Source organism: Onthophagus taurus, chromosome 1 (assembly GCF_036711975.1).
Source record: "Onthophagus taurus isolate NC chromosome 1, IU_Otau_3.0, whole genome shotgun sequence".
Classification (NCBI taxonomy): domain Eukaryota; kingdom Metazoa; phylum Arthropoda; class Insecta; order Coleoptera; family Scarabaeidae; genus Onthophagus; species Onthophagus taurus.
In genome coordinates this window covers 28,505,341-28,524,670 of record NC_091966.1, presented here as the reverse complement: position 1 = coordinate 28,524,670, position 19,330 = coordinate 28,505,341, and the positions used below count along the sequence as shown (strand labels likewise).

General features: G+C 32.2%; 1 protein-coding gene across 1 annotated transcript; it reads left to right on the top strand.

The window, feature by feature from the left end:
• Positions 1–1,373: 1,373 nt before the first annotated feature.
• LOC111413436 (sensory neuron membrane protein 2-like) lies at positions 1,374–14,483 on the top strand. Its single transcript, XM_071195541.1, has 8 exons — positions 1,374–1,475; positions 1,550–1,707; positions 9,076–9,223; positions 9,289–9,558; positions 13,193–13,595; positions 13,650–13,762; positions 13,811–13,936; positions 14,006–14,483. The coding sequence occupies exons 1-8, from the start codon at positions 1,374–1,376 to the stop codon at positions 14,168–14,170; spliced, it is 1,485 nt and encodes a 494-aa protein (XP_071051642.1). The 3' UTR covers positions 14,171–14,483.
• Positions 14,484–19,330: the final 4,847 nt, after the last annotated feature.

Here is a 19,330-nt window from a genome sequence, read left to right as displayed (position 1 = left end):
GGATTGAACAATTTATATCACTTCCTCTTTTTGCTGTTTCTTCAGCCGAGAGAAACATTTACATTTTCACATTAGTACAATCACAAATGGCCAATGCCACTTGGCAATTTTTCTACATTAAAATAATTAACCCTCCGTTAATTTCGAGAGTGGCATACTCTGTGTAAATCAAATAAAATTACCAACGTTTTATTGCTGTGTTTTGATTTTGTGACATATTATGTAACAAATCCTTTTAGCTATAGCTTTTAGCTTTTGTTTTACGTACAGTTAGCTTAGAGCAAAACAAGTTCGACATGTTCCTGTTGGTGTCACAAAACGGAATTTTCCGAATAGACAAGCAATAGGATCATGTCACAGTTAACGTATACTTTCCCTATGTTTTCAACCTTGCTAAAATGACTGATATTTAAGTATTAAATCTATATGCTATCTAACAAGTTGCTTTCGCTGGTCATTAATTACGCATTAATACGCATGTCGTTCTCGTTTATCTTTTTCCTGTATAGAACCAGAAAGGAACTTTTGTCTTAGTTACTGCAGGAACAAAATCAGTTTTCTTCATGGCATCATGCAATGTTAAATCTGCTGGAATATTGTAGCCATGTGTCAGCATCTTCACAAAGATTTTGTATACAATATTGTATTGGCGATTGCCGATTTCACTAATTTCTTGATTGAAGCCAGTACGAAACTTATTGTGTAAGCAGTTATTTTATGAACTGTGTTAATGGTATCTATGTACTTCTTAACATCATGAAAATTCAGCTAAAAACTTTGAAGAGCATTGTAATGATGTTCATAGCAATAATGAAATTTCATTACGAAGCTGTCAAGGGGATGGACTTTTGTTCATGCAGATATGTGATACATAATGGATGAGAGTTGCTGCTTTGGAGTAATACATTTTACTTGTTTGTGGCAAATCAGACTATTTTTCAGTTATTGTTATACCATAATTATTAAATCGTCAATTTAGTAATCGTCAATTTAATAATTGCATCATAACCATGAAATTCATTAAAATGAACTAATATAAGTATACTGTAAAAATTTTTACCTCTAATTCAAAAATTTGTCGCTTACTTTAAAAGTTGACTCTTCTTTGTTTTAAAAGAAATTGCCTGTTATGAAATTTTTATTGCTTACGTCTCTTTAATTCCAGTTAAAGTATATAAAACAATAAAATGATTCATCTAAACTTTTATTGGCCTGCTTACCGGAGTATTAATAAAATTTGGTAAATCATTTTAAACAATAAACAACATTAATTATAATATTAATCGAAAGAGATAGCACTTTATTACTTTGCAAAAATCCGATTATAAATTAATACATCTCACAGTTCCTTCAATTGCTTCCAAGATACAATAATGATGTGGTTGCGAAATATTGCAATAGTATTTTTGTTTAACATTTCTATTGTTAATTCTTACATAGAAGATGAGTCGACTATATCAGAAGAACTTATTGAGGTAGATAGTTGCGTTATTTTATTTGTATATTGTGAATTTATTTTGTAACCAATTTATACTTATTATTTTTATAGCTGTTGCGGTTAAAACAAGGTACTGAACAATTTGATAGATGGGTCTCTACTCCACTGGATATTAATTTCAAAGTATACCTTTTTAATGTACAGAATATAAATGATATCATGAAAGGAGCAACACCTATTGTTCGCGAAGTAGGACCTTACATTTACAAGTACTTAATAAATAAATAGTATAATAAGTAATATAAGGATTACTTACAAAGAGTAACCTTTTGCTTTTTCACATTTTAATATCTATTAAAATTAGATATTAAATTATTAAATATTAATTATTTAAATAATATCTATTTAAGTAAAACGGTGTAAAGTTTTACTTTTGAAGTGAATAGATTCAACTAATGATGAGATAAAATGTCGAACTTGTTTTAAATATGTATATACAGGGTGCTTTTTTGAAGTGTGCGCCATTTAGTCACTTGATGTCCTACCGGAGCGCTAGTGCGTTAGAACAGTGAAGAGCATGCGTTTCCCGTTGACGCCTACTTTTCAAGCGGATGTTCTGTGATCGCAACCCAGTGCGGTTTTCGGAATCTCTTTAATTTAGCCCCGTTGGCCCCTGTCTCGTATCCGAAATCAATTGTTACGTGTGTCACTACGTTCAGACAAAGTGCAAGTGCGACAAGACGAAGAACTGGAGTATCTCGGCTCATTAGAACACTTGAGAACATTGAGGCAGTAAGAGCTTTAGCGTTGCGATCACCACGGCTAGATGAGTTGGACTTAGGGGACATTTGGTTCCAACAAGACAGTCCAACGTCTTACACTTCAAGAGCATGATGGCTGTTTTGAGGGAACACTTCCCAAAACGCCTAATCTCAATTAGGGGCGATTTCCGGCCGGCCCGGTTTCCCGGTTTGGCCCCTTGTGATTTTTTTCTATGGAGTTTATTGAAATCCCGTGTTTATGTCAACCGTCCAAGATTTGAGCAACATCCAGGAAGAAATTGCCAACATAACCCCTGCTATACTGGCAAGAGTCATTACAAACGCCAGAAATCGATTTACTCAGTGTATGGATAATGGAGGACATCATCTACCTGATTTGATCTTCAAAACTGTGTAAAACAAAACATTACATATGTTTTGTATGTGCCTACATTATAAAAAGCAAATACAAATTTTCTGATTCATACAATAGGTTTTATTAAGTTTTGAAAAAAGTTATGTTGCCGCACCCTGTAATAACGGAATAAGAACTTTCATTATAACTAAGACAATTTTCATTATAACTTTACAACTTTATGTAGTTATTAAGTTCAACAAAATCATTCCTATAGGCAACTCTTTCTACAAGTTAATATTGGGCGGTTACATTTATACAGGATTCTGATGCGGAAGATACCGGACATCCTGTATACAATAATCTCGAATAAACTAGAATTACAGAAAGATGTCATTTATTTTTATTTTATTTTATTTTACACACACGGGGGCAGCAACAGGACACAGTCCCACATAAAAGCTACTCCACTATAATACATTTTGTATACAATAAATTGTATGAACACAAAATTGACAATCGATCAATTGATAATGGCCTTAAGCATATGTGATCAAATCAATTCAAGGCAGAACTCAAGCCGCTGCAACGAGATAATGTACATAAAATCACACAACTGGTAGGGCGAGCACGGCATTACGAATAATTTGTTTGAAGTTGTGAGGCGTGACGGCGAATATGTCCAACCCAAGACGGTCCACTGTCCTCTCCATGCGAAGTATTGGGGAATTTCTATACGAATTTGTCCGGGCAGTCGGCGCATAGAACAGAAAGTCATAGCGCAGCCGACGAGGGGGAACATGCAGATCAATGCGTGAAAGAAGATAGAAAGAATCACAGTAACCTCTGACCAACCTGAACAGAAAGCAGGCATCACTGCAAGTTCTGCGCTGCTGAAGTGTGGGCATATGATACATTTGACAGGCAGATTCATAATCTGTATAAGGATGCCGGAATTTATGCGAGAGATACTTCAAAAACCTTATCTGAATCCTCTCTATTCTGTTAATGTATGCGTCGTACTGAGGGTTCCAAGCTGTACTGCCGAACGATAAAATACTATTAACGAAAGCATTGTATAAAGAAATAATAGGTCTAGGGCAGCAAAACGATTCAGAAGAGCGCATTACAAATCCCAGCATCCTATTAGCTCTGGCCACCACTGCATCAACGTGTTGATCAAACAGTAGTTTGCTATCTAAAGTAATGCCCAGGTCTTTAATAGTGTCAACACGATCCAATAAGCATGCTCCGCACCGGTAATCAAATTTAAAGAACTGTTTTTTTCTCGTAAAAGTAACAGTCCGACACTTCGATATGTTAAGTGACAAATTATTAATCTCACAAAAGTCATAAAATCTGTTCAGGTCATTCTGAAGGTTAACACAGTCTGAAACAGCAGCAACAGAAGAAAATATTTTAATGTCGTCAGCATACATAAGACATCTTGAGGTAAGAAAAGACCTGGTGATGTCACCTATGTACACCGTAAACAAGAGCGGGCCCAGATGACTACCCTGAGGCACTCTGGAAGACATGATAACAGGACCGGACAAATATCCGCCAACCCCAACCACCTGCGTGCGATTGGAGAGGTACGAAGCAAACCAGCTCAAAAGGACACCTGCGACACCAACGCGCTCCAACTTCAACAGTAATAAACAGTGATCCACTTTGTCAAAAGCTTTGCTAAAGTTAGTGTATATCGCATCTACTTGGATGTTTTTATCAATAGTCGAAAAAAGAAAGTCGGTATATTCTAACAAGTTGGTGTCCACAAATCGCCCCGGATAAAAACCGTGTTGCTCCGCACTCACAGAGGGCTTCATCTGAAAAAATAGCCTGCTGTAAACCAATTTTTCAAAGATTTTTCCCATTATTGGTAAAATAGATATAGGACGGTAATTAGTTACAAGACCACGATCTCCGAACTTAAAAATAGGCGTAATTTTCGCCCGTTTCCACACAGATGGAAAAATACCGTAACGTAGCGACATATTAAAAATTAAACATAGAGGTCTAGCAAGAGATTTAGAGCATCTCTTAATAAAAATGGAAGGTATATCATCTGAGCCCGGACCCTTGGAAACAGCCACACCAAAAAGAGTCTCTTCAACCTCGGATAAATCGAAACAGCCAACCGAGGGGTATGCAGTAATTACCGGCGGGGCAAACACAGATCCGAAGTAGTCGGAAAAGAGCTCACAAACTTCCTCCCCATTCACCGAGGAGACACCGTTATGTCGGACAACCGCCGGCACGCCAACACCGCCCTTTCTTTGTCTTAGATATGACCAAAATTGTTTAGCGTCAGCAGCAACAGAGTCCTGAACATGAACCATATAATCTTTGTGATCACGTGCTATAAGACATTTAGAACGATGTCTCAGCATTGAAAAGGTGGGGTAGTCAAGTTGATTTTTGTATCGTTTCCACCTTCTATGTACATTCCTTTTCTCACGTAATGTGTTAATTGTGTCCCGAGAGAACCAAGCGGGATAACCAGTAACCCGTAAACCCCTACGCGGCACATATCTGTCTATAACGTCATAGACGTAAGAATAAAACGTATCTACTACAACATCAACCGAAACGTCGTCCAAAATTTTGGACCAGTTTAAACTGTCGAGGTAACCATTGATTTCGTCATAAGACGCTCTAGAGAAATTGTAAGCAACGCCAGGGCGCGGATTAAGGTTGTTCTCTCGGGGCACATCACAACAGAAATCAAGAGTGGAATGAGCAGTCTCCTCGAACATCAGAGGATTATCACATCTTTCGAGCTTCGTTAACGTTACGAGGCGACTAAATACTAGATCGAGCGTATGTCCATAAGCATTTGTAAAATGGTTGTGTTGATCCAACTCACCCAATGAACAGCATCCAGAAAATTCACGGTCCGAGACCCACTGCAGTGAGGAACAAGAGAAATCAAAGAATCATCTCTACTCCAGCGAATCTCGGGTAAGTTGAAATCGCCACAGATAATGAATTTATCATTGCGATGCTGATCGATAATATTCATCAAATTATCTGAAAAAGCAGACAAAGCAGCAGCGTCATTGGGCGCAATATAGATACAACAAACATACAACTTAGCCACGCCGAAGTGCAGCGTCACGCAAACCGCCTCCACCCCCGGAAACCAATCACATGATTCGAAACTATAAAGTGAGCTCGAAACGCCTAGTACTCCGCCACCTCGAGTAGTGGAATCGACAGTAGCAGATACTCGGTCACGTCTATAAACCGTGTACGAACTTGGGAGAGTTTCGGCCGAAAAAATACCGGGGTGGAGCCAAGTTTCCGTTAAGCAAATTACATCGAAATCGGAATTTAATGCGTTATTGTATAAAATCGGCAACCTGCACCGAATGCTCCGAACATTCTGATAATAAAAAGTTAAGGAGTACATTGCGGTACAACAAGTCACAATCAAATTGGTATAATGACAATTGAGTATTACTTTACATACTTTACATACGTGCAAGGTCCTTCTCAGTCTTTATTTGTATTACATGAGAGCCCTCTGATTTACGGACAAAAATCTTGCAATCACGGGTCCAAATGAAACGATATCCCTTCTTTACAGACAAAAGTACAGTAAATACAGTAGCAATATGAAATATTCAGTCAACATAAGGTTCCTCGGACTTTATCCCTATATCCGCAAACGCCAAAAAGATTATTAATACCTTTTATCATCCTAATGATGATATTTCTATACTATCTTGCATGCTGTTGCACCCCATAACCTGGTATTTTGTTGACAATCTTTGATCAAAATTAATATTTTCAAAACTTTTCTTACATTCCAATTGGTGTTAAATTTAGTAACAAAACAAAATCATTTTAAGCAGATATAACAAAAATTTTTACATTTTTTAGCATTTTTAAGGGTGTTGTACTACACCTCCTATTCACATTTCACTTGTCTTCGCAAAATCCAGTCAACTGGTCTCACTCGTCGATACTTTTAGTTTTTTATGGAATTTTCTTATGAATGGTTTTTGTTCTTAAGATTGTCAAAATTCAATACGATTAGTGTCAATCCGAACAGTTGAAAAACGTGACTAATAACATATGATGTTTTTTCCATTCACGTGTCAAACGATGCGATGTGATTATCGCTAACTTCTACTATTTAGCTCTAAAATAAAGAGGATTATCATTCTCATTCTGAGCATCCACAATATGAAAATTACTCATTCAAATCTCCGGAAATGTATTACAGTTTTAACAATTGAACCCATTTATCAAAGGATATAGGTTTATCTATATCCTTTCTATAGATTTATCTATATATAAAGATATAGGGATATAAAATAAAGGAAATATAAGGAAATTTATCTCCTTCGTTTAGTTCGCTTTCTATCTTTGTATCGATAGCGTTTATCAATACATCTAAATCGATACAATATCAACAATAAAGACTTCTACACATCCCACAATTCTTCAATACAACCGGATCACTATTTATAAAAAGAAAACAGAAAGTATCTTGATTGGCTTGTGACTTGCCGCATCTTCTTGAATTAATCTCATTATACTTTTGAAATTTTTATTGTACACCTCCGTAACCTACTAACTCCATTATTCAATAGGTGACAAGACATTATTTTGGAACCATGTATAAGATATTTATGCATTGTTGTTTAAATGTTGGATGGTACAACTCTAGGTCAACATTTGTAATTTCTGTTTGCAATACTGGTTTCCTAAAAAGTAATGTCACAGTGTTTCCTAAGTTTTCCCAAGTTCTTTCTAAATCCTAGGTATATTTGCAGTCTGTACGTCTTTGACGTATCCATATAAGATAATGATTAAGATAATTTCATGAAATATAATAATAATTTGAATGACTTGAATATAATAATAATAATCGATTTTTGTTTGGCAACACGATTTTTTACATGTCGTGTGCACAGCATGCCACACATATACATATATGGAGAGTATTGAAGAAATACCAGATGAATCCGTTTCACATTCAAAAATGCAAATGTTAATTCCAGCTGATTATTCCAACAGAGTTTAATTTAGCAAATAAAATTAACGACGTCACATTTGGTGTGAAGAAAATCTTTGTGCTTTCCACAGGTCATATTATGATATATTATACAACAAGACGATCGAAAATACTCGATAATACGAGATGTATTGCCTGAAACACCACGAGACCGAAGGTCGAGTGGTGTTTTTTAAGGCAATACGTCGAGATTCGGGTATTTTCGATTGTCGTGTTGTATATGGCTAGACTATTTCATGAATAAAAAATATACATATTTTTAGAATATTAATATTTTTTAGTTATTTATTAATAAATTGTTATGGAAACATTCATAGATGTCTCGAAATTAATAAAAAGTCAAACAAGCGATAATTCAAAGGTTCGTGTTATCGTTCTCCATGGTTACGGCCAAATAACCGCTGAAATACTCGCAATTGACGGAAAACCGCGAATTCTTATTGGCTGTTAACGTTATGAATGAAATAGTCAATAGAAGCTTTCTGATAATATTAGGGGTAGGATTCTTGGCTATTATGTAGTGGAACCATAATTACTGTCAGTTGTCAACTGTACAGCATTTTTCAGGAACATACTCTAACAGAATTGCTTGAAAATATCCTACTTAATATTCGAAGAAATAGAAGACAGGTGAAAATACTGATAGTACAACTTTAAGAAGTAAGTTTAAATTATTGGGAAATCAACTAAAACGGGGAAGGAATACAAAAAACACAAAACCTCCTTTAATTGGGCCAAGCTTCCGATAGTCAAAGTGCATAAGTCCATCCAAATATAAGTTGGTCAACTTATCTTGACATTCAACCTTGTTCGTCTTATATTATTCATGTTAATTGTGAATTCTGTTGGATTCTTGTTTAATTACCAACTGTGAGCTTCCATCCTGCAATGGACTTGTTTATATCAAAATTGTGCTCATTTTCGTAAGTTTTAGAGGTTAACCTCTTTTAATTTTAATTTTAAAGTGTTTCATTAGATTTTTATACTTATAGACAAATGATGTTCTGATGAAGGATAAAATAATAAATCCGAAAGCTTAGCCTTAATAAAGCGTCCTATTAAGCGCCTTGCCGATCAATCTCAGTACTAATTTTCTAAACCTATAAGATAAATTTTAACTTTTAAGTAATAATTTAACGTAAGTTACAAACTAAATAAGGAATTTTCTATTTTAACGTGTAAACCTTTTAATATGTAGGTGTCTTCTGAAGATGGTAATTTAATTACCGAAACCGGTCAAGACAAAAATAACTAAAAAAGATATCACTTTGTATATGATCATTTTATTCTAAATATTTAAATAAGTGATAATGAATGAAAACATAATTAAATAACTATAAGATAAAGCCAACGATATCAAGGTCATTTTATTTACACAAACATATTTTAAAAACATAACAACTATCAGAAATGACACTATAATTAAATCTTAATAATACAGACATTGAAACTGATAAACTTGTTAATTAATTTATTTTTTCTCCTTCTATAGAAAATATAGAGAGAAACACAACATAACATACAATGAGGAAGCTGATACGTTAGAATACGACGAAGAAATGTGGTATGAATTTGACGCAGAAGCTTCAGCTCCACTAAATGAGAACGATATGATCACTGTTCTAAATGTACCAATGCAGGTGAGAGAGCTTAATGTTAGAAACTAAGTTGTTTCTTTTATTTTATTTTCTCCTTTCATTTTAAGGATTTGTTTCAAAGTATAGAAGAAACATCTAGCCTTACAGTAAATGCTACGTGGCCTAAAGTATTTCAAGATACAACTAGCTTGTTCCATACAATATCAGTAAAAGACCTACTTTTTAATGGATATCGATTTTGTGATTCTACTACTTTAATTGGAGTTACATACATGATAGCAAGAGCCCTTTGTAACAGTATACGAAATGAATACGCATCAGTAGATACAATATTGATACACAATGATGAAACGGTTGCATTTTCATTTTTTGGACATGTAAATATTAACTTTTACGAAACAAAATTATTTTTAAATGTCCGGTTCACAATATTTCATAAACATTCCGGATAGACTAGTTGATGATTCAACCCAGTTCTGAATTTTAAGTGAAATAATTGTAATAGTACTTTGATTCTGACAAGGTCGTGTATCCAATATGCGTGTAACTGGAATTTGTCTAAATATCCATTCAAAATTTTGTATAGATGATTTCAGTTTAAATCTGTACTCTATAAAATATTGTTTTGACAAAAAATGACCAAATAGTTTCTAAACGATATCGTTAGTGTATTAGATCCAACAATTAGATTAACGTGAACAATGATCCTAGCGTAAACAAAGACGCGAACAATCTACAATAATACGTTCTTATCTATGTTTATCACGACAGTCTTTTTTCTGCGGGACACAGTCTTTTGTTGTGCACTTTTATGTATCATCAATCCTATAGAAAAGCTTTCTATGAAAAATATAATATCAAAAGTATTTTAATAATGATGCGATGGAAAACATTTATATCGAATAGATATCGGAGCAATATAAACTTAAGTTAAAATTGTTATTAATATAGTAATAATTTATGTTAAATAGGTTTAAGTATTTTTTATCGACAAACTAGTGATTTTAAGAGAAAATGTTAAGAGACAAAAAAGTTGCGTATTGAATACCTCTATTTAAATCAGGTTTCTGCATAAAAAAATGTGGACGCATTAAAAAGTTCTGATGCAAAGTATTATAGGGGTGGATTTTTTCATCTGCTAAATTTCATCCTTCCAAATTCGTCCATAGTGGATTTATTACAGAAAAACAATTTTTTTCCCCTAATTTTAGAGGGCTGTAACTTGGAGCGGAAGTGGTTATTTTTGGTTAATTTTCGTTGAAAAATCACCCCTTAAAATCTTTTACATCAATTTAAATACACCTGTATATAGTACGCGTCATATGTAATCCCCCTGTCTAATTTGAAAATGGTTAGAGATATCGTCTTTTCAGTTTGTTTAATTGTGTATTTTTTATTCGATAAAAATGAAATAGGTGTAAACAAAGTAGAAATTAAACTGTATCAGCCGACAGCAAAGAAAATTATTGAATTGGCATCAAAAACAGTTATCCAGTGTACGAAAAGTAATTAAAAGCGTGATTCTTCATTTTTAATATACCTATAGTTCACAAGCACATTATTATATCGACATATTCCGGAATTTGTGCATTCGCATAGCAAAAACTTTTCTAGTGACAACTTGGTCAAAGATCCACAATAGACTCCTCACCTTCTGTGATACCTCCGCTAGCTAGCAATATTCCGCAGTAAAGCAGTCTAAATAATTTGTATTCAAGAGTTTTCTCTCGAACATATCTTTGCAAACTATGCTTTGTTAGCTAATATATTTGTCCTTCGAATCTCTGCCAAGACTTGTTAGTTCTACTCCGAAGTGATTATACACTTTTACAGGCTCAATTTGGTCGTCCGTTGTTTCATTGCTTTGTATGTTTTCTCTGCATCTTTCATAGTTCGCTCATAATTTAAAAATTAGTTGCCAGTTGAACGGTTCTATTGACCAGTAGAGGTTAAATAATCTTGAATCTGTGTGATAACAAATATTTCTGTTAGCTGATTTTGTCGATCCTTTCTTTTGTTTCTAAATCTTTCTCTCCAGAACTGTGTTTTAACTTAATACATATTCTTGTGCTTACTGAGTAGAAGTCTAAAATACTGGATTTGATTTTGTTATCCACAATAAATGCTACAACGTGTTATTTCACTCCTGCTTCCTTACAGCTGTATAGCACGGTATGTGTTTTGATATCTCTAATAACTTGTTTTAACTAATTTGTTTCCTGAACAGCTATTATTGCCATGTAATACCTTTGTAAAGCTTCAAACAGTACTATTTATGCTCCCGATTTATTTAGTGTACTCACAGGTATGTTGAGTGGAACTGTTCCATATATATCGTGTGCTTCATTAGGGTTGAGTGGGGTAATTGCGAGCACTTAAGGGAAAATTGAAATAAAACAAAACCTTATAAAATAAGTACGAAGGCTTTCACGGCCGGTATTAGTTAAATTAAAACTAGAACCAACACTATCACTAGAACTAACACTAGACCTAGAACTAGAAACTTTCGGGTTAAGCCAAGCATCTTTTGAAAAAATGTTTCAGGCGTTTCGGATGCCGTGTTGCAACCTTCTTCAGAAACAAGTTCGAAGTTGAACTTCTGAAGCGAACTCTCTAGTGTTAGTTCTAGTGATTAGTTAAAAAAAACCTGATAATGTTACGAATGTTACTTAGTACAGATACTTTACTTAAACTAATAAATCTTAAGTTCTCATAAACAACGCAGATAAATTTTCAATATAAATCAAATATTAATAAAAAACAAAACCTTGGTCTCCGTAATTACCGCACAGCACGTGAGGTATCACAAATAAATCCTCTAGATGTACTTTCACCTCTCATACAGTTTTCGTGGGCCCATAAATTAGATTTGCAGCATTTTATCCAGTCTTCACTTGGAGGATGCTCATACTTTTCATCACAAATTAGGCAATAATACACTTTCTCCTTCGCATCTCCTTCATTGGCATTTTTTTTTCTTGCGTGGTATATCCTTCTCTTGAACCTTATAATAATCTTACCATCTGCAAACGCAAGATTCTTCACCTTTCTTACCTTTAGTAGAACTTACAGTTTTTTTCACTACCTTTCATGTGCTCTTTATTTTTCTCCCTGTTTTTTTTAATATCTTTCATAGAACTATTGGTAATTATATCTACTGGCTATCTGCGCATCAGGCGTCACTGTTATGCCACTTCGTATTCAATGCGATGTGTGCGGTGGAAGGGACAACAATATTATTCCATTTTGGCGACAAAGCAGATAGCAAGGAAGACTAACATGACATTCATGATTGTCCAGAATTAGTAGAATTGGCTCTGCAACAGTTGGCTTAGTATAGGAGATGAAGTGGTGTAACCAATCTACGAATAGGTTCGCGTTGATCCAACCCGAATCGATAACGGCTGCTATCATATCAGCATTCTTCCTCTTAAAAATAAAAAATGGAGGAATGTATTTTCTTGAAGCACTAAATGCGCAAACAACTGTTTTTGTCGTACCTCTTTCACCACTTGTTGCCATGCCAACTTGTTTCTGGACTTTTGGTGCTAAAATTCTTTCTAGTTTTCATTATCATATGTCGATTGATTTTATGAATTTGTCCCAGCTCTTTAAGCATTTTATTATAGAAGTTTCGGTTTAAAAGTTCTTCGATTAGGTATTCCATGGTGTTACGTAACTATCTATGGTAATTTAATCTCCAATAAAAACTTGTATTAAAATTTGATCCATTATCATTAACTTCATCGCAATTTTCTTTTGATCAGTCTTGACTTTGGACAGTCTTGAGTTCTAGAAAAATTCTAGGTCTCGACAATAATCAACGGATTAAAACTCACTATTCACACAACTCACTCACCACCATTTTCTCAGTATATAGTAATCTTAATTTTATCTAAGCCTGATATGTGACGATTGGACATTGGACACCATTACATTCCTTGGCAGTGCCGTTTCTGATTGTGAACCGGACTCTAAAATAATCTTATATTACATGAATATGATTTTTAGAAAACTCGAAATTATGACGGTCCATATGCTATTAAAGCTGGAAACTTAAATATAAAGGATATTGGATCAATTCAAACTTGGAAAAATGAAGAATATTTGAATAATTGGCAAGGTGAAGAAAGTACTTGCAATAAAATACGTGGAACAGATGGATTATTGTATCCTCCGTTTAATAATAAAGAAACTAGATTTGAAGTCTATAATCCAGATATATGTAGAGTTGAAACATTTCAAACAAAATATAATTCATCTTTTCAAGATATCGATTCTAATGTTGCTAGGATTGATTCAAATCTATTCTCCAATGAAAATAATGAAGAGTGTTATTGTATGAACGCAACAAAACCTCCTGGAAAATATGACTGTTTCCGTTCAGGATTTGGAGATATGTTAACATGCATGAGTAAGATTCTTTTCAGTTAGGTATTTTATAAATTATTTTTCTTGTATATTTAAGATTATAAAATTATAACATCATTCCCTCATTTCCTTGATGCGGATGTTGAAAATGAAATTATAGGATTAACTCCAACTGAAGAATTACATGGATCATCTATTACGATCGAACCAGTATGATATTAACCCTGTCAAACTTACGCTACAGATTTTATTTTTTAGACTACAGGATGGATATTAGAAGCAAACAGACGAATGCAATACAACATGGTTGTTCGACCTATACAAAACATTGCTGTAACACAAAACGTGACCTCAATGATTATGCCGATTCTTTGGTTTGAAGAGGTATTATTAATTAACCAAGTTTTGTTTTATCTTTTTTAATATTTTTTATATTTTTATATCTATAATTAGAGTGTTAAATTACCTGATGATTTGGTAGAAAAACTGAAAAATGATTTTCTAAGCAAGCTGAAAGAAGTAGATGAGGAAGAAGATAATGATCCAGGTGTTGGAGTTAATTTAAAACCACAATATTATCTTTTGTTTTGTATTTGCGGATTGTTTATGCTACACTAATTCATTTACTCATTTGTATACTATATCAATCTAGTATTTCAATATTACTAATAATTTTTAATCAGGTGATACTGAAATTTAATTAGCTAGGTGTCACCGTCATTAACAAGTGTTTTCATCAAAACCAGTCACAACCTACATAAAATTATCAAATGAATAAGTATTTTTTTGTTATCTCCACCGCAAGGAACATAAATTAATGGCTTAATTATAATATAAAATTGTATTGCGTTGCATCGTCGAATATGTATCAATTGAATTTTTTGAAAATCGTATCGAAATGTGCATTGTATTTTTTTATGAAGTCTATAAAGTGTTTAACTACAGATTTGTGTTCTGTTTGATTTTGCTCGTTGAAATCTGAAAATAAATTACTTTTATATTGAACGATTGCCAGTGTTTTAATTACAATAATTGTATTTTTTTTAGGATTGTTTTTATTGCCCTTTATTATTGATGATCACATTAACAGGGTAATTAATTCTTTAATTTTTATTTAGAATTAATTGTTAAAATTAATAATTAAAGTACTAATTTTCCTATCACATACTACGATTTTCTTTTCGACTTAATTATTGTTATCTTGAATGATAAAATTAGAATCTCTTTTTGTTGCCCATCTGTAAAAATACACATATTAACAAGTTCTTTATTTAGAATGTGTTTCATTCATTCACAAGATAATTTTTTTATAGTAACTAAGGATATCGCCTATGAAAGATGGAGAGAGCTACCGATAACGGTTGATTTTAACATTTATATCTTTGAAAACGAAAATTGGCGTGATATAGCTTTGAATTGAGCTCGCCCACACGTAAAAGAAATTGAATCTTAAATCTGCTTTTCTTTTCCAGTTGCAACCATAAACTCATTAGCGGCTTATTTATGTTTTATAGGTTTAAGTCTTTATCATACTAAATTTTAAGAGGATTGAACAATTTATATCACTTCCTCTTTTTGCTGTTTCTTCAGCCGAGAGAAACATTTACATTTTCACATTAGTACAATCACAAATGGCCAATACAACTTGGCCATTTTTCTACATTAAAATAATTAACCCTCCGTTAATTTCGAGAGTGGCATACTCTGTGTAAATCAAATAAAATCACCAACGTTTGATTGCTGTGTTTTGATTTTGTGACATATTATGTAACAAATCCTTTTAGCTTTAGTTTTACGTACAGTTAGCTTAGAGCAAAACAAGTTCGACATGTTCCTGTTGGTGTCACAAAACGGAATTTTCCGAATAGACAAGCAATAGGATCATGTCACAGTTAACGTATACTTTCCCTATGTTTTCAACCTTGCTAAAATGACTGATATTTAAGTATTAAATCTATATGCTATCTAACAAGTTGCTTTCGCTAGTTATTAATTACGCATTATTACGCATGTCGTTCTCGTTTATCTTTTTCCTGTATAGAACCAGAAAGGAACTTTTGTCTTAGTTACTGCAGGAACAAAATCAGTTTTCTTCATGGCATCATGCAATGTTAAATCTGCTGGAATATTGTAGCCATGTATCAGTATCTTCACAAAGATTTTGTATACAATATTGTATTGACGATTGCCGATTTCACTAATTTCTTGATTGAAGCCAGTACGAAACTTATTGTGTAAGCAGGTATTTTATGAACTGTGTTAATAGTATCTATGTACTTCTTAACATCATGAAAATTCAGCTAACAACATTGAAGAGCATTGTAATTATGTTCATAGAAATAATGAAATATGATTGCGAAGCTGTCAATTATAGCTGACGGCCTTTCGTTTATGTAGATACGTAATAATATTCATAATGGATGAATGCCTCTGTGGTGATTCATTTTACTTGCTTGTGGCAAATAATTATTACATCGTCAATTTCATTATTTCATCTTAACCATGAAATGCATTAAATTGGACTAATATAAGGTTACTCAGAAAATGTTGGCCTTTAATTCAAAAAATTTTCGGTTACGTTAAAAGTCGACCCTTCCCTGTTTTAAAAGAAATTGCCTGTTATGAAATTTTTATTATTTACGTCTTTTTAATTCCAATTAAAGTATATAAAACAATAAAATAATTCGTCTAAACTTTTATTGGCCTGCTTACCGGAGTATTAATAAAATTTGGTTTGTTTACGCCATCATTTTAAATAATAAACAACTTTAATTACAATATTAATCGGAATATTAATCACTTTATTACTTTGCAATAATGCGATTATAAATGAATACATCTCACAGTTCCTTCAATTGCTTCTAAGATACAATAAATGATGTGGTTGTGAAATATTGCAATATTGCGTTATTTTGTTTTTATATTGTGAATTTAATTTGTAACCAATTTATACTTATTATTTTTATAGCTATTGCGGTTAAAACAAGGTCCTGAACAAATTGATAGATGGGTCTCTACTCCACTGGATATTAATTTCAAACTATACCTCTTTAATGTACAGAATGTAAATGATATCATGAAAGGATAATAATATAATAATAAATAATATAATAAGTAATATAAGGATTACTTCCAAAGAGTGTCGTTTAATTTTTTTACATTTTAATATCTATATTATCCAGTTACCTTTTTTATTTTGTTGTTAATTTATACTTTTGAACTGATTAGATGCAACTGTTGATGAGATAAAATGTCGAACTTGTTCTAAATATATTATAATAAGGGAATAAGAACTTTATTTTTCATTATAACTTTACAGCTTTATGTGCTTATTAAGTATTTTTATCATATAAGTAAATCAATAATCAGAAATCGTTCAACAAAAGCATTTCTATAGGCAACTGTTTCTACAGGTTAATATTGGGCGTTTACATCTATATACAGTATCGAATAAAGTCGTGTATTCAGTAGAATTACTTCTACTAAATATACTGGAAAGATTTCAGTTACAGACACAAGTACAGTGAATACAGTAGCAATATGACGTTCAGTCAACATAAGATTCCTCGGTCTTTATCCCTAAATCTGCAAATGCTAAAAAGATTATTAACTCCTTTTTTCATCCTAATGATGACATTTCTATACTATCTTACATGCCATTGCACCCTATAGCCCGGTATGTTGTTGACAACCTTTGATCAAAATTAATATTTTCAAATCTTTTTCTTAGATTCCAATTGGTGTTAAATTTAGTAATAAATAAAATCATTGTAAGCAGATATAACAAGCATTTTTCCAAAAAAGGGTCTACCTCCTATTCACATTTCAATTGTCTCTATTAACGTCGTATTCTATTGTCTATATTAACGTTTATTTCATAATATACAAGCTCTGTTTACTCGAGTAACAAAAAAAATTATAAAAAATAAAAGATTAAACAAAACTAAATTAAGTTCAGATTCAACAAAATGGTTTTTGTATTCTGTTAAATATAAATTAATTTTCCTAGCAAAATATAAATTTCTTCTAAACTTCTGAACTTTATTTTGTCTCTGTGATTTTATTTATAGTTACTTTAATATGAATTTTTTAATAAAACTCCTAGTATATTTTCTAAACAAAATCAATCGCCCAAGGCTTCGCACCGAAAACTAAAAGTAATAGCATAGTTTTGCATAGAATTTATTATGCAAAAATATTTGAGTTAATAAGAAACAAAAATCGATGCGTTTGGCTCATGACGACATTTCAAACTATTTTAAATTATTACTAATTATTATTTTAAAGCTTTCGATGGTATTGACCTTGACGTATATTTAACTATTGTCGACCACGATCTCTATAATACTAAGATTTCTAAAATATGTATTTTAATTACACGCAACACAGAAAATTAAAGTTATAGTTGGTAAACTGCACACATTATTAACCCATTAAATCACAAAACTCTTATCATCTTCATAAAATTACACAAATTAACGATATGTTTAAAAAGTTTGATAATGTAAATAAAAACTTTTCATTATTATTTTTCGTATGAAGAAACAATTTGTATAATATATAGAAACACACAAGTATGTAATTATTTTATTCAGAAACATTAAAGTGTATTTTACAGAAATGGATAAAGAAATGATTTCAAAATGTTTTAATGGTTTTTAATTCACCATCATTAAAGCTCATTAAGTATAATTATTTTAAGATTAACCCGACCGATTTATTTCCAATGGTTGATTCAAATTCATTTCTTTCTTTGCCACAGATTGAAGAAGATGTGTATTAAAACTATAGGTTTTCTTGAAATTGAAAATTCTTTTAATCAAAGTCATGCTTCGCCTTTTACAGCAATTTATAAAAATAGGTTGATTTTACGTCTTGTTATATTTTTAGAGTGGGTTATTTTTCCGATCATACAAAAATTAAATGGTAAGTTTTTATAAAATAACGATAATATTTTAAAATGCGTTAATATTTTTTAAGATCCTCAACTAGATTTCTCATCATATTTATTGGATATTTTATATTTTTAATGCATACAAATTTATTATTGATAGCTTTGTCATATACTAATGAAAGGGGAAAATTGATAATTCTAATGAATAATTTGAGCAATTTTAATCGTTTTGGAATTCCAACGGAGCTCCGTTTTATTGACAATTTCGTTAAAAACGTTTTCAAATATGCCCGTTATGTTCCATACGGATATATAGTTTTTTGGAATATAGTATTATTGAGGAAGAATTGTTTTAATAACAATCCGCATACGTGTTATTTGTTCTTTAATTATTATATTCCGCATGAATTACAACCATGGTTGGAAGGATTTTTGGTTGTACAAGAATTGTTTTTATGTATTGCAACTTTCAATTTCATTATAGAAGGAGTAGCTATGCCTGTGTACATGTTTGAGTTGATTATAATTCGTCTAAGGCATGTTACAGTGTTAGTAAATCAAGTTAAATTTAAAATTGGAGACAAGAGAAGTGTAAAACTTCGTCATATTATGATATATCATCAAGAGGTTTTTAGACTACTTCATATTTATTGCAAAATTTTTGGAAAAGTAATTGTGTTACAACGATTTTGTGTTGTTGGTTTAATTGTTTTAATTGCCTCTGCCTTTGCTTTGGTTAGTACTTTGATACGTTTCATCTAAAACTTTTATTTATTGTTTATATATTCTTTTTAAGCAATACGATATTTTCACTGGTTACTTATTGATCGCAAGCTTAATAATATTGACGATATGTAACACAATTGGCCAATTTATTATTGATG

Bases quoted from the DNA above. Each gene is read 5' to 3' on its own strand.
- LOC111413436 (XM_071195541.1), top strand. From the start codon at position 1,374: ATGATGTGGTTGCGAAATATTGCAATAGTATTTTTGTTTAACATTTCT. The intron at 1,476-1,549 runs GTAGATAGTTGC...TTATTTTTATAG, and splicing joins TATCAGAAGAACTTATTGAG to CTGTTGCGGTTAAAACAAGG. The intron at 9,224-9,288 runs GTGAGAGAGCTT...TTTCATTTTAAG, and splicing joins TTCTAAATGTACCAATGCAG to GATTTGTTTCAAAGTATAGA.